This window comes from Homalodisca vitripennis, chromosome 1 (assembly GCF_021130785.1).
Source record: "Homalodisca vitripennis isolate AUS2020 chromosome 1, UT_GWSS_2.1, whole genome shotgun sequence".
NCBI lineage: Eukaryota > Metazoa > Arthropoda > Insecta > Hemiptera > Cicadellidae > Homalodisca > Homalodisca vitripennis.
This window is the reverse complement of record NC_060207.1, coordinates 52,399,631-52,412,579: the sequence shown is the minus strand read 5'-3', so window position 1 is coordinate 52,412,579 and position 12,949 is coordinate 52,399,631. Positions and strand designations below refer to the sequence as shown.

The following is a 12,949-nucleotide window of genomic DNA, read 5'->3' as shown; positions in this document are numbered from 1 at the left end:
GTATTTAGGAACCCCTTTTTAAAATTGGTTCGTTTTATTGTAGCAAAGCACATGTTACATGCCATTGAACACCTGGTTTTGTCTTCTACACTAGCAGTCATTGATGAAACATTCATGGTCAGTATTTCATCAGCGACGTTTCAACCTTAAGCAAACAAATCGATCAGTCATCTAAGTTAGTGAACCTTGTTAAAGTTGAGAACGCACGGGGTTCGAGAAGAAAATGATGATTTTTCACGGATATTATCCTTACTGCGGAAAGCTTTCTTTCCCAGACTTTTGATGCTTCTGCCGATGAATCTTCAGAACCGGTTTGGATTAAACTATCTTAATTACTAGTACTATTTTTAACACTACACACATCAATTGGTTATTGTAGGAATAGCTGATTCTATTTGAATGTTGAATTTAGCTCCCGTTCATCTTTCTTGTATTGTAACGTCTTGAATCTGACGCTGTCTCAGACTTTATTCCTGGTATTTGGAGTCGTGTTCATTTCAATAAATCCAAAGAAAGTCGGCGACGAAGAAGCTCAAAACGAAACTTTACATCGTTTCGACATCAGAGACACCTATAAATAGGTGAAGTAGCAGTTTCACTGTCTGAACTGTGCACCTGATGAGCAATTCACTCTAAAATATCACTTGTATGTTTAACTAAAAACTGCTCTAAAATAGCTTTCTTAATATTGCTACCTAGTTTACATCCTTAAACTATTGGATGAAACACAAGGGAAATAAACCATGTCTCTGCTTTCAAGAGAAACATGAAATTTCATTTCCACAAACGAACCAGGAAGGGACAGGACGTGTTTTCTGAAGCGTGGTGTGTGATACAATTTATGAGAGCTTTGTTTAAAAAGCTACGTTTCTTTACCTTGTCAAAATTATCCTCCTTATTATATATATATATATATATATATATATATATATATATATATGTATATATATATATAGAGTATATATATATATATAGTATATTGTATTATATGTATATTGTATATTGTATGTTGTTTTTTGTATTGTTATATATATATTTTATTGTGTTTTTTTGGGAGGAGGAGGGGGGTCGTGTTAGACTTTTTATGATATGAGATTAAGAGAATCGTAAGGAGGATGTAGGAGTTGGAACTGAAAAACTAAAACAGTATATGGACAGGGTAGTCCTAACTTTAAATCACCTGGTAAAGATATTTCGAAAACTCAAAAACGCTATCGTTATGTCATAAGCGTAAGCTTTATAATATTAGGAACCATGTACCGTAATGTGTGGCAGTATTATTTATTTTTGTCTGCTCTTCAGCATTGAAAAACCTTAACAACGGATTACATAGTACAAGTACGAAAACCTAACAGCCACAGACTCTCGAATGATGACAAACATTTTAATTTGCCTTAAGATGTTTATCAGTAGATTTAAAACTTATTGTACGACGTTTAATAACAAGGCATTATGGAGGAATTATTTATGCAGCAAGGCGCCAAACACATATAAGTCAGTCATATAATTGGAAGAAAACTTTCCAAAACTAATTTTGTAGCTTGAAAAAAAGTAAAGATTGAGGTATTTGATACTGTTTAAATTCTTAATATATTGAATTCTTAATTCAAATATTAAGTTATTTAATATTCTATGTAATGAAACGTTTGAAATGATTACGGGTATTTAATGCTCCTAGACGTTGAAGTTGTTCCCAAATATTATTCCAATAAAGATATTGTAATTTATCCTGAAATCTGACAAAAACAAAGCAAAATTAATCGAATGTAAAATATTTCAAATAGTAGATTATAAGATAAATTTGAAGATGAGAATGTCAAAGCAGCCTTTTTAAGTATCCATTTAGAATATATTAAGTTATCTAAAGTAAAATTTATTTTCTGTAAATTATATTAAAAAGGAGATTTAAATTTTACTAAAATTTTACTTATTTTATAAACTAGCAGATAGATATTTGAACCACACACTATTCACTACTTGACGACAGCATTTGCATTTTAATCTATATATATAAAAGAAAGTCGTGTTAGTTACACTATTTATAACTCAAGAACGGCTGAACCGATTTGGCTGAAAATTGGTAAGGAGGTAGCTAAGAACTGGGAGAAGGACATAGGATACTTTTTATCCCGTTCCCGATTCAGGATTCCGCCCCACTGGTCTCTAAAAGTTACAGAAATACCCGTAAGAAATGCATTGCAGCAAACATATGTTATTAAGTGAAAGAGCCTTTTCAAATTTAATCAGCTGTTCTTTGTAAACATATATAATGCGACAAAAGAAATTTATGTTTTTATAATTTAATTATTATTTTAAATTTATTTACACTTATAGTTTAAAAGCATAGAGTAAGTTTAAGAGAAACAGCAAATTTTGTTTCAACTGTTTCTGCAATCACTGTTAAACATAGACTTTACTATCCAGATAATACAATTCAAATTTGACGTAAAAATTCACCTTTATTAACTGCAATATTGATCTAATATAAACCATGCTTATGCTTGATCAGAAGAGCAATGCAGATATCAAAATTACTATCTTACGTTGGCTACAAATATAAAGAATGTTATAAAACCAACCTTAGTTGTTTTTTTTGACAGAAGTATAGTTCTCGAAACTCCGTGTGTACATATTCTCTCGATCGAGACAACAAAGCAAGCTCAATCATGGCATCGGAGATATAACTAATTTGATCCAGAAGTGATACACGCGCAAAGCCTAAAATAAAAACCATACGCAATTTCGCTTAACATCTGAAGCTCATAATCATTAGACTGTAATAATATGTACCTAAAATATGCCTATTTTCGTTTCAATATTACATTGAGCGTCATCATTTATTACATTGTATGTGCGCTAATGAATTCCAACTTTTTGACTCCTGTCCACGATGGTCTAATATAGTTCAATTGTATACATAAATCATAGAATATTGGAGAAAAATTCCAGTTATTTCACAGGTGCATATTGAGACTGTTTTAACATTTAAATCTTAAATAGATCATGAGCTTGGAGTATCTTTCAGTGATTATCATTTATCTCAGAAGGGTAATAACGACGTTCAAAAGAAATATGCCTCCTATGTCCCAATTTTTCTGTAGGAAATCGTGTGCGAAGCCGTGGGTATCTGGGTATTTGGTTGTAATTGGTATTTTATTGAAAATCAAGAGTTTTCGTTATAAAATACTACGAATTTATTGACGAACTAGCTGTTACCCGCAGCCAATCGCGCATAATTGCTTTTACTAAGTAATATAAGGACTTCGGTTCTTAAGATTTGCGTGCGAAGCCGTGGGTAACAGCTAGTTTTAATAAAACAAAAGCTTGCTTACTTAAAAGTTGTAAAATGTATGTATTTAGAAAAAAATAAAAACATGGTATATTACCTTAAAAAAATTAAAAACTGTGTTGTAGTGTTATCGAACAACAAAAGCTATCAACAGAACCATAGTATTGTCGTAGGTGTCTGAGAAAGAATTATTGGAAAAGTAAAGTCAACGAATCACTTTTTATTCTTATGTAGTGTGATTTGCTTCTTCTTTATTTGAATATTTCCATATAGCATATTAAGAATGAAGAATATACGCTGTTTTTTATTTTATGTAAATTTTTCCAAATTAAAGTTTTAGTTCATAGAAATTTTACCTTACTAGAATTCTAAGTTTTTATAAATATAAGTCTCCAGTTATCGTTTATTTTAACGATGACAAACGCAAAACATTTAATTTTAAAACATATTAATTTATTTGACACCTCTCTAACCATATAGAGTTAGTAAGTACCTTAAATAAAGATAAGGTATTTACTGGGAACATGTATTAGGACCACAGTACTCGTGTAGAAGTGCACGTGTGGTTAACGTGGTCTCACCGACAAGATGTAAAGTACCACAAGCCGCTGTTGTGGGCTTCTACATCACCCAAGTATCCGCTTCCGGCTCCACACCGTCATCTGAAACCCGGGCTCTCTCAGCTACATATATTTGTAACTAAGATAACTACTATATTGAACAGGTAAAATCATTAATCCTTAACTATAATTAATTTCAAATAATTTAGTATTATAAAGGGTTGTTTCTATCTGATTGAGCACAAATTTGTAAAAATCATCATTATTTATTTTTGATGATCAGTGTGTACAAGGTAAGACAACAACGTTAGTGTTTAGAAACTTTGAAGTATTTCGTTCGTGCTCAGTTGACATCTTCGGACCAGCCATCGGACTTTTAACGGCCTTAAAAAAATCTCTAAATTATACTGATATCATCATTGCTCAAAGATCATGGGCAGCTATCAAGTGGTATGGGCTTTTGCTTTATCTTTTCTTTCATATTAAAATGTTATTCTTTTAAACCATAGAGCTTTCATTTTTCCTGAAATCTCCGAATAATAACGGTACTTAGTGTCATTAACAGTATAAATTATTTGTACACATTTTCCATCCAATCTTTAGATATCCCCTTTCCCCAACTTCTCGATTTTCTTGTATTTCCCAATTATGAGCAATTCATTTTATACTTGAAGTTCATCAAATGGTAGAGTTGTGAAAAGTTTTCCTCTGTGGGCCGTCCCCCCATGGTTGGCATATCATGGTAATAGCAAGAAAAAATAGTTTACATAGCCATATGACACTGTGCAAAGTTTATAGATGTTATCTGTTATGGTTTGTAAAATATTAAGCCGTACCCAGTCTTTTCAAACACCTTGTATGTATATATATGTTAAATATATATATATATATATATATATATATATATATATATATATATGTGTGTGTGTGTGTGTGTGTGTGTGTGTGTGTGTGTGTGTGTGTGTGTGAGTAAATTAAGTAAATAATAAGTATATATAACTAAATAAAGGATAAAAGAAATTAAGTATTAATGGAAAGTTATGTAATTTCAGTTACGTATTTTATATATTTGGAAAAAGTAATATGTGTACGTCCCATACAATTTACAATCAAAGAGTTGCAAATATATATATATATATATATAATATATATATATATATATATATATATATATATTTGCTTTAACTATTTAGTCGTACACGCAGTTTGACGAACGTGGAATCAACTTTTGCCGTAAAATATCGTTCTTTGTAAACTGGGCAGCCAACTCGGATAATTCTCTCAACCCATCATCTTTATTTCCAAACTTTTAGAGGCTACTGTTCAATTGAAAACTCCTTAACTCCTTTTGAGAAGCATAATGGCATTATTATAAAATATACTATACATTATATCGATTGTGAAAATTAGAACATTATACAGTTAAACTAAATCAACCTTTATAGTCTTGATTTTATTGAGTCAACTATTTTTGTTTCTTGTTTAAATTTTTCGATGTATTAATATATTTGATATGCTAATATTAAATTGAAATAAGGCTTGAAATTTCAATAATTTCGAATCAAATAAAATGTATAACTTAATTCAAAGCAAAATGTTCTTTTCTTTAATATAAGCTAAGATAAGTAAAACTTAATAACAAACTTACTAAAAAATTCTTTGCACCACGTGTATTACTTCCTGTTACTGTTGGTATAGATTCAAATTTAAAAATACAATTTAACTATGTTTCAATCAAAAATGATTACTAAAAACTTTATATATATACTGTATATCTCTCTTGAAAACTTGAGTTAATTATTTTGTGAATTCAAAACCTTCGTAATTGCCTTTTATATCAAAATAATTTATTGCATTAAAATTTTAGTTATATTATCCCTGTAAAGGAAAGCTAACATTAGTTAACAACAGATTTCCCATAGTACAAATCTTAATTCGATATTCCGTAATACAGATTCAATTAAATTTAATGTAGTTCATTTGGTTAAATATTACCCAAGGACAAACTTCGTATCAATAACTGATGTACTATAGAAATTTTAACTATGAGTTCACTACGTTTGATCAAAGTTGGTTACGTATTAGTTGGTGACTCTAGCTCTTTACACAGTTCGTTATAAGGACAATTAGAGTCAATAATTTTTCATTTCAGTAGGCTGTGTAGGGCTAATACTTCAATAGCATATAGTTTGTATCCTTACTTTGTGCAAAAACTGTTCTTTACTTTTATTGCACTGATTCTGCACTTTTCAGTTAGGCTGTATATTTTACTACTCTCCATTCGTTTTGAAGAAATAAATAAGTTACCTGGCAGATAACTATACTCTATATTTGACGATAGAAAACGGTATTTTATATCCTAAAATGTATGATAGATTAACTATTCTTAGTAAATCACACATTATTCTCTTATTCTGCCATTTTGAATGAAGGCTCTCTGTACTTAAAATTAAATAAAGTTAATTCCATTTTGTTAGATCCTCCCACAGTGAACATCAAAGGCTTTAGAAACAGGATTTCCTCTATCTTTGTGTGTTCCAGAGTTACGCTTATTTTTTCAATCTTTTCCTTTATATTCCAAGGAAGTATTTGAAGGTCCAAAATACATGGAATATAAAGAAATGTTATATGGTGAAAAAAGCAGATTCTTGTTCTTAGCTCGTATTTTTTTACTATTTAGTATACAGCACGTTATTTGAAGTGCAGTTGCGATGTGGTAATGTAAGCTGTTTGTTATCTTAACATTCTAAAATTATTAATACATCAGTTATCTATAAGCCTTATGGTTACATGAGTTATTTAGACCATATGTCACATTAAATTACTCACTCTTGTTCTTAATGCCTAGAGTTGAACATTGTTGTTACTTTGAATGCATGACGTTTTTGTGCATTTTAAACCATTTGCCGAAGTTAATAAACTAATTCAAAGTGTCTAAAATAACGATTCAAGACTGCCACAAGGATTTGACTCACATATTGCCAAAATGCTTGTGATATAGTTTTTACTACGAGTATTTATAACATGTGGTGAAAGTTATTGGAACTGACTCTTAGAAATGATATATTTTCAGCCTGAATGTAATAAATGTAGTGAACTTAAAACAATGTGTAAATAATTCATTTTGTTTATGTGGAGTGCTAGGTGGAAACTAAAAGTCTGTGAAACTAAAAGGGAATGATACGGATTGTTGGAGATAAAACTTTAATGTGGGATCAAAATTAATTACATATAATTCAACTTTGTCGTGTTATGGGCAGATATATGACAATTATTTATCTGAAGGGGAAACTATTTTTAATCATGTTGAAGCCACGAAAATATAACAAATTCAAGCACACAAAACACATACGAGTACACAGTAGATTTAAGCATGCACTTATGAAACGTCATTATAACCCTTTACTTAGAAGAGGAGAAGGGATATTTTATTAAAAAATGAAAGTTGTACTATTAGAGACACAATCTTCCTCACATAATATTTATATGTGAGTATTTACAATGGTATATTTACTAGCAACTGAAATAGTATAATCTAAAATAGTTATGAATATTCTTATCATCATCAGTTGTGATAAATCAAAAGTATCAAAAGTGTGAGATAGAAAACCTACAGCGCGCAGTAAGGAGAGTATCCGTGAAAACTTATCACTTACTTTCTCAGCCTCGAGCGCACTCAACCTTAACAAGTTTTACTAACTTGAAGAAACTGATCTTATTTATTTGTTAAAGGTTGAAAGAAACCTGATGTAATACTGCCTATGATTATTGTTTATAATGTGTTGAGTTTGTAGCACAGTGAAAGTAAATTTTAAACAAAGGTAATAAGTAGTAAGGATATTTTAAAATTATTTTTTTAACACCGCAGCTTCAAGCCACAAGCAGCAATTGAATGAGCCTTAGCAGTGGTTCTCGTATTTCAAAAAATACTGCGGGTACAATAAAGATTTGTATACAACATGCACTGCAATGTTTAGTATTATTGTAGCAGTGTGTAATTTGGGTAGACAACAGTTATTTCTATCCAACTATTGAATCACTGATTTTAACAAACTTATCGACAACCTAAACTGTTAACAAACTATAAATTCACAATAAATAATGAATAGAGAATAATTCAAACCATACAGAATAATGTTACCACGACATGACTGTACAGTAACATTTTATTTACAGAATAAACTACCGACAAGGTGCGATACAGGATTACAGTCTCAATTTATGTGAGAGCTTAGCTTAATTAAACAAGGTACGTATACAACGTAATACAAGACTCCCGCTGCAGCTCTTATCTCACAACCAGGGCAGCACTGTTACATTATCTGCTTTTCTGTTAAGGTGAGCTCTATTATGCATTATTGATTAAAAATATATTTTATTACCATCGTTACTATAGGCATAGTCCTGTAATAAGTATCGATAAAGCATATAAAGTCTGCTCTGTAAAATTTCATTACATTTTACTTATAATACGTTAGTTAACGTATGTTTTGTTCGTCTAGATTCGAAACTTAAATTTAGTACGAATTAAGGTTATACTAGACAACCCGGGTTGACAATGTTTCCTTTTCTGGAGCTATGTCTAAAAATGATCTGTTTTGTAATTTGCTAGTAAAAACAACCATTATGGCGTAAAACAGTTTAAGGTATATAGTGGCGCGAACTGATAAGGAACTTTGTATATCACGAAGTTGTCTCAAATTTTTGGCTTGTTTCCAGTTAAACATTTAAGTTTGAGTCATGATCACAAATTTCACGTGAATTCCAGATGTAACTTTCCTATTAAATGTTTTCTTACGTATCATTACATACACTACGGACCAGTAACTTACTGTAGATATTTATCCGTATATATTACTGCGAACACCGCTAATTTTTTCAGGGCTTCACAAACCATAACGCAATTAACGTGAAAGCTTATCATCCCTCAATGGCTAGAGACTGGGTATTCGAATTTAGCACATGTATCATATAATAAAAAGAAAACTGGTCAAATTTAACTTTTAAACTGATGGAATTTTAAAATCTGAAATATTAAATAAAATGGAAATTGTCAGTCATAATAAACTGATATAAAGTAATAAACGTACGAGTAGATCCATTGATATCTGTTATATTAATAGTAAACGTTTACGCTTGCCATAATAAAAAATTGTTCAACAATAATAAAATTATTACATTGTGTTTGATTATAAGGGGAATTTGTCAATTGGTTATGTACTGTGATTCTACAGAATTCAGAGTACGGATGTCTATTTTTGAAAATGCACAATAGATATTACAGTACAATTATTTAAAATAATATTTTCTCCGTATACAATACTATGCACACGAATATGGCCACCTATCTTTACTACTGCGTTTGATCTGTTACCAATCAGCATTTTTTACGTATCACTAAAAACTATGTGTTTGTTAGAGATATGTTGATCTTACTCTGTATTCTGTGATAAATGTTAAAGAATTTTTGTCTTAGTATTCTATTCATAAATGAAACCATTAAAACTACATATACTGATATGTTTCTATCATGTAAACCATTTATATTATTTTATCACATTTTGCTTAAAACTAAACCAGATGTGAGACTTTCATCGTTGTAGAATATAAACTACATTATTGAGTTGTAAATATATAGTTTAATTTATACCATTCAATAATAAAACAGTGCATTCAATTTAATATTGCCTTGTTTAATTAAATAAAAGTTTAAGACTTCAATACTTATATTAAATTACTCTTATAAAATGTCTAATTTTTTATTATAGCCCAGTTAATATGGTTCTCTCTAAAATATAGCTACAATGCACTTTCCTTTCTCAAAATATGCGTGTAAAAAGTTTTGCTATTGATATTACGTGTTCGGAATTTTAAAATTTGTATTTTTTAATTAGGTTGTCTTGAAAAAACTCTTACTTGTCTAATAACGGGTGAAAAAATTCCAATGATTACTATGCTCATTTATTTATTCATAGTGCAGTCTACTTACAATGAATTATTGTGTGATAGTAATTAAAGGAGAATAGAATATTTTTAATATAAATAATATTGCAAATAATAATTCATTAATAAAGCAACAAAATTTATTTACAAAAGGCAAAAGACAACATTATAAGCATAAATTCACTCGAATATATTATACTTATTTCATTTATAACATAATAATCTAGAAGAGTAAATCATTTGAATGAATGTATACATAATAGGAGTAAAATAATCAAAGATTTTGAGTAAGTTAGGAAAACAAAGTAACTAAAAAAACGACCAGATACATGATAAATAATTAATAAATATACATTTAGAAATAATGAAAATGTACAAAATCGAACACAAATATAATAACTTACTAGTAAAACAGTATAAATTATGATAGTATCAAAAGCTACCATCGCGCAAATGTAGCAAAGTACAATAATAATATTGTAATAATATGTAGCTTGTACAATAATAATATTGTACAAGCCTACGAGAAACATAAATTTTTACCATCCAGTATGTTTAAAATATAGGTAGCTTATAATTTTGTATACCAGAGGGATATTGCCTAGAACGGCAAGACAGAGGTGGGAAAGATACTGTTTAATAAAATATTGAGTCTGATGAGATGGGTTTACCAAGTAAGTTATTGTATTCTAATCACAGTTAAACAATTCTCATCCATATTTGCTTTTTGTAAGCTAGCAAGTTAAATATTACTAGCAGAATCTACCAGAGATGTCAAACATGCTGGAACCTTTCATTTAGGCTGGAAGCATTCAGAGGCTACAGACAGAAAACTTCCACAGGCTTCTATAGGACAACATATTTCACAAGCCAAAAATCTACAGAGGACAGGGTAAAACTGATCCTGAAAAGTTTTAGAAGATGTCACAGAGATCGATTTAATAGTCAATATACATTTAGAATTAGCTCCAGATACGGTAAATAAATTTACCTGTGTCCAACGTCTGGAAGCTTCCAAAAAAGGATAGTCCCTATGACTGGAGTGCCTGTAGGTTAAAAACAGCAATCAAAAGGCGTCTTAAAAACATAAATTTTAGTTTATCTTAATTTTGTGCGTAGTAGTCAAAATTAGTTACAGTAGATTAATATAAATTTTAACCCTACATGTATAAGGATTTTATAAAGGACCATTTACATCTTGAAATCTGATGACATATACAATCACATTTATTATTCCTGTTCCTTCTTGGACTGGGTCTGGAATTGAATTAATATTACCAGATTTGTTGTTACAGTGGCAGCCATTGAAAGTAACATTTGTCGGTTAATCTGGAAAAATCCTCTAGCAGAAAATACCAAGTGTTTCTTGGCCAGCTGCAACAAAAAAGACTCCAACTGTTTCTTCAGCCCTGAGTCGACTACAGTGTTGGTTATCAGCTTGCTGATTGTTGGTGCCGTCTCGCCAGCTGCTTGAGTAACGTCAGAGCTTGAGGAAACTATCATAATCAGATAACATGTCATAGACAGTATCCAGACTGCCATTGCAATTAGTCCATCTACGCTTGGCATAATAAGAAATATGAAGAAAAAATATAAACATACAGTGTAAGAGAGAAACACATTAAATAGTGATGTAAGTAACAGATCGCAGTAGAAGGCATTGGCTTGGTCTACAGCATCACAAAGCAAATGATAGGAAATCATAAGAGAGTTGATCCTGTCACTGGAGTTGCCATTCTCTCTGAGATGTGCTTGTGACGGGTTCTGGTGTCGCAGCGACTGCATGGACCTGTGGCTGTTTACTTCTTGTGTAATCTTGGTGGTAATGTATCTGAACCTTTCAGCAATACATTTAGTAACTGGCTGAAAGTGGATCAACATACAAGTTTGACTGCAGTGTGCATTCGTAGTAGAAACAACGTTAGCAATCCTTGCACTAAGACTCACGTAGTCTGTTATCAAAGATAATTCCATGTATTGGTGTAGTGTATAAACTACTATTGGAGTGGCTGTGAAAACAACAAGAAGAATAGTAGCTTTTAATGTCATACAACATTTAGTAGGGGCCTCCATTTGTAGATATTGGTCAAACTTCTTCAGAGTGTTAGAGATGTCAACGAACGTTGAGTACTTCAAGGCGTAGCTGGTGAACATAACCAATACTGTCGTCATGTCGAGGACCGCGATTACGAATACGGTGAAGGTAGTAAGTTTTGATTCTATAATAGATGTTGATGTTGATAAGGACGATTCACGTAGATTGGTCAAGTAGACTTGTAAACTTGTAAGTGCTATGTGCAGTAAAGTCACAAGAAATCCCCACCAGAAAACCTTTGGGTAAAATGTTAGCCTACTGACTCCTCCTGATTCTGTCGTGTATTTCAATGGGAACCTCATAAATATTTGACAAAATAAAAGGGCTTTTTCTGAAAGAATATGCATATTTAAGTAAACCACTTCAATTTAATCTTATAACATATTCTCCCTAGCTAACTTTAGCCATCACGATGTATTTAGATAGAGAGCTATTTATATGCATTACTACATAAAATGCAAGTTTTATTTGGCAATCCTGTGTGCAATTAGATGTATTGTAAGTTGTTAAAGCATTCACAGATTCCAGAAGTTGCTTAAACTCGTATTTTAAAATCAATTTTAAATCCACAACATTTTTTAAAACATGTTAATTTTTTATGTATATTCATTTATACTATCATGATAATATTATATTCAATATAGATCTTAAAATGTTCTCTTGAAATCGAAAGGCATGATTGTAAAAGTATAAAGAGTATGTACAATATGAACAATATCATGTACGGTAGTACATATGAACTAGGTTTTTTAAAAATTTTGAGTCTATAATATAGTTAAGTTTCTACAACATTGTAAACGTTCCTTACAGAAAAACGTAACAAGAACAAGCTTTGATTTTTAATACTTCTCTATTTTCTGCACTACACGCACAATTTAAGTATTATTGTACTAAAATAGAGCTCCTCATGCGAGAGTTACGTTCTGACTTCTGTGGTTAGAACGGTATAACTGTTTGTAGGAAATGGACATCAATATTAATATGAACATTCAGTTATTAAATTGTCAATCAAATATCTAATGCTTTGAATACTTTAGTATTCTTAACAAAAATAGTTCATTG

The 12,949-nt window shown here is 30.7% G+C and overlaps 1 protein-coding gene across 1 annotated transcript; it reads right to left on the bottom strand.

Moving 5' to 3' along the window:
* Positions 1–11,022: 11,022 nt before the first annotated feature.
* On the bottom strand, positions 11,023–11,964 carry LOC124361674 (gustatory receptor for bitter taste 66a-like). The gene has a single exon (XM_046815643.1). The coding sequence runs from the start codon at positions 11,962–11,964 to the stop codon at positions 11,023–11,025; it is 942 nt and encodes a 313-aa protein (XP_046671599.1).
* Between the last annotated feature and the right edge of the window lie 985 nt (positions 11,965–12,949).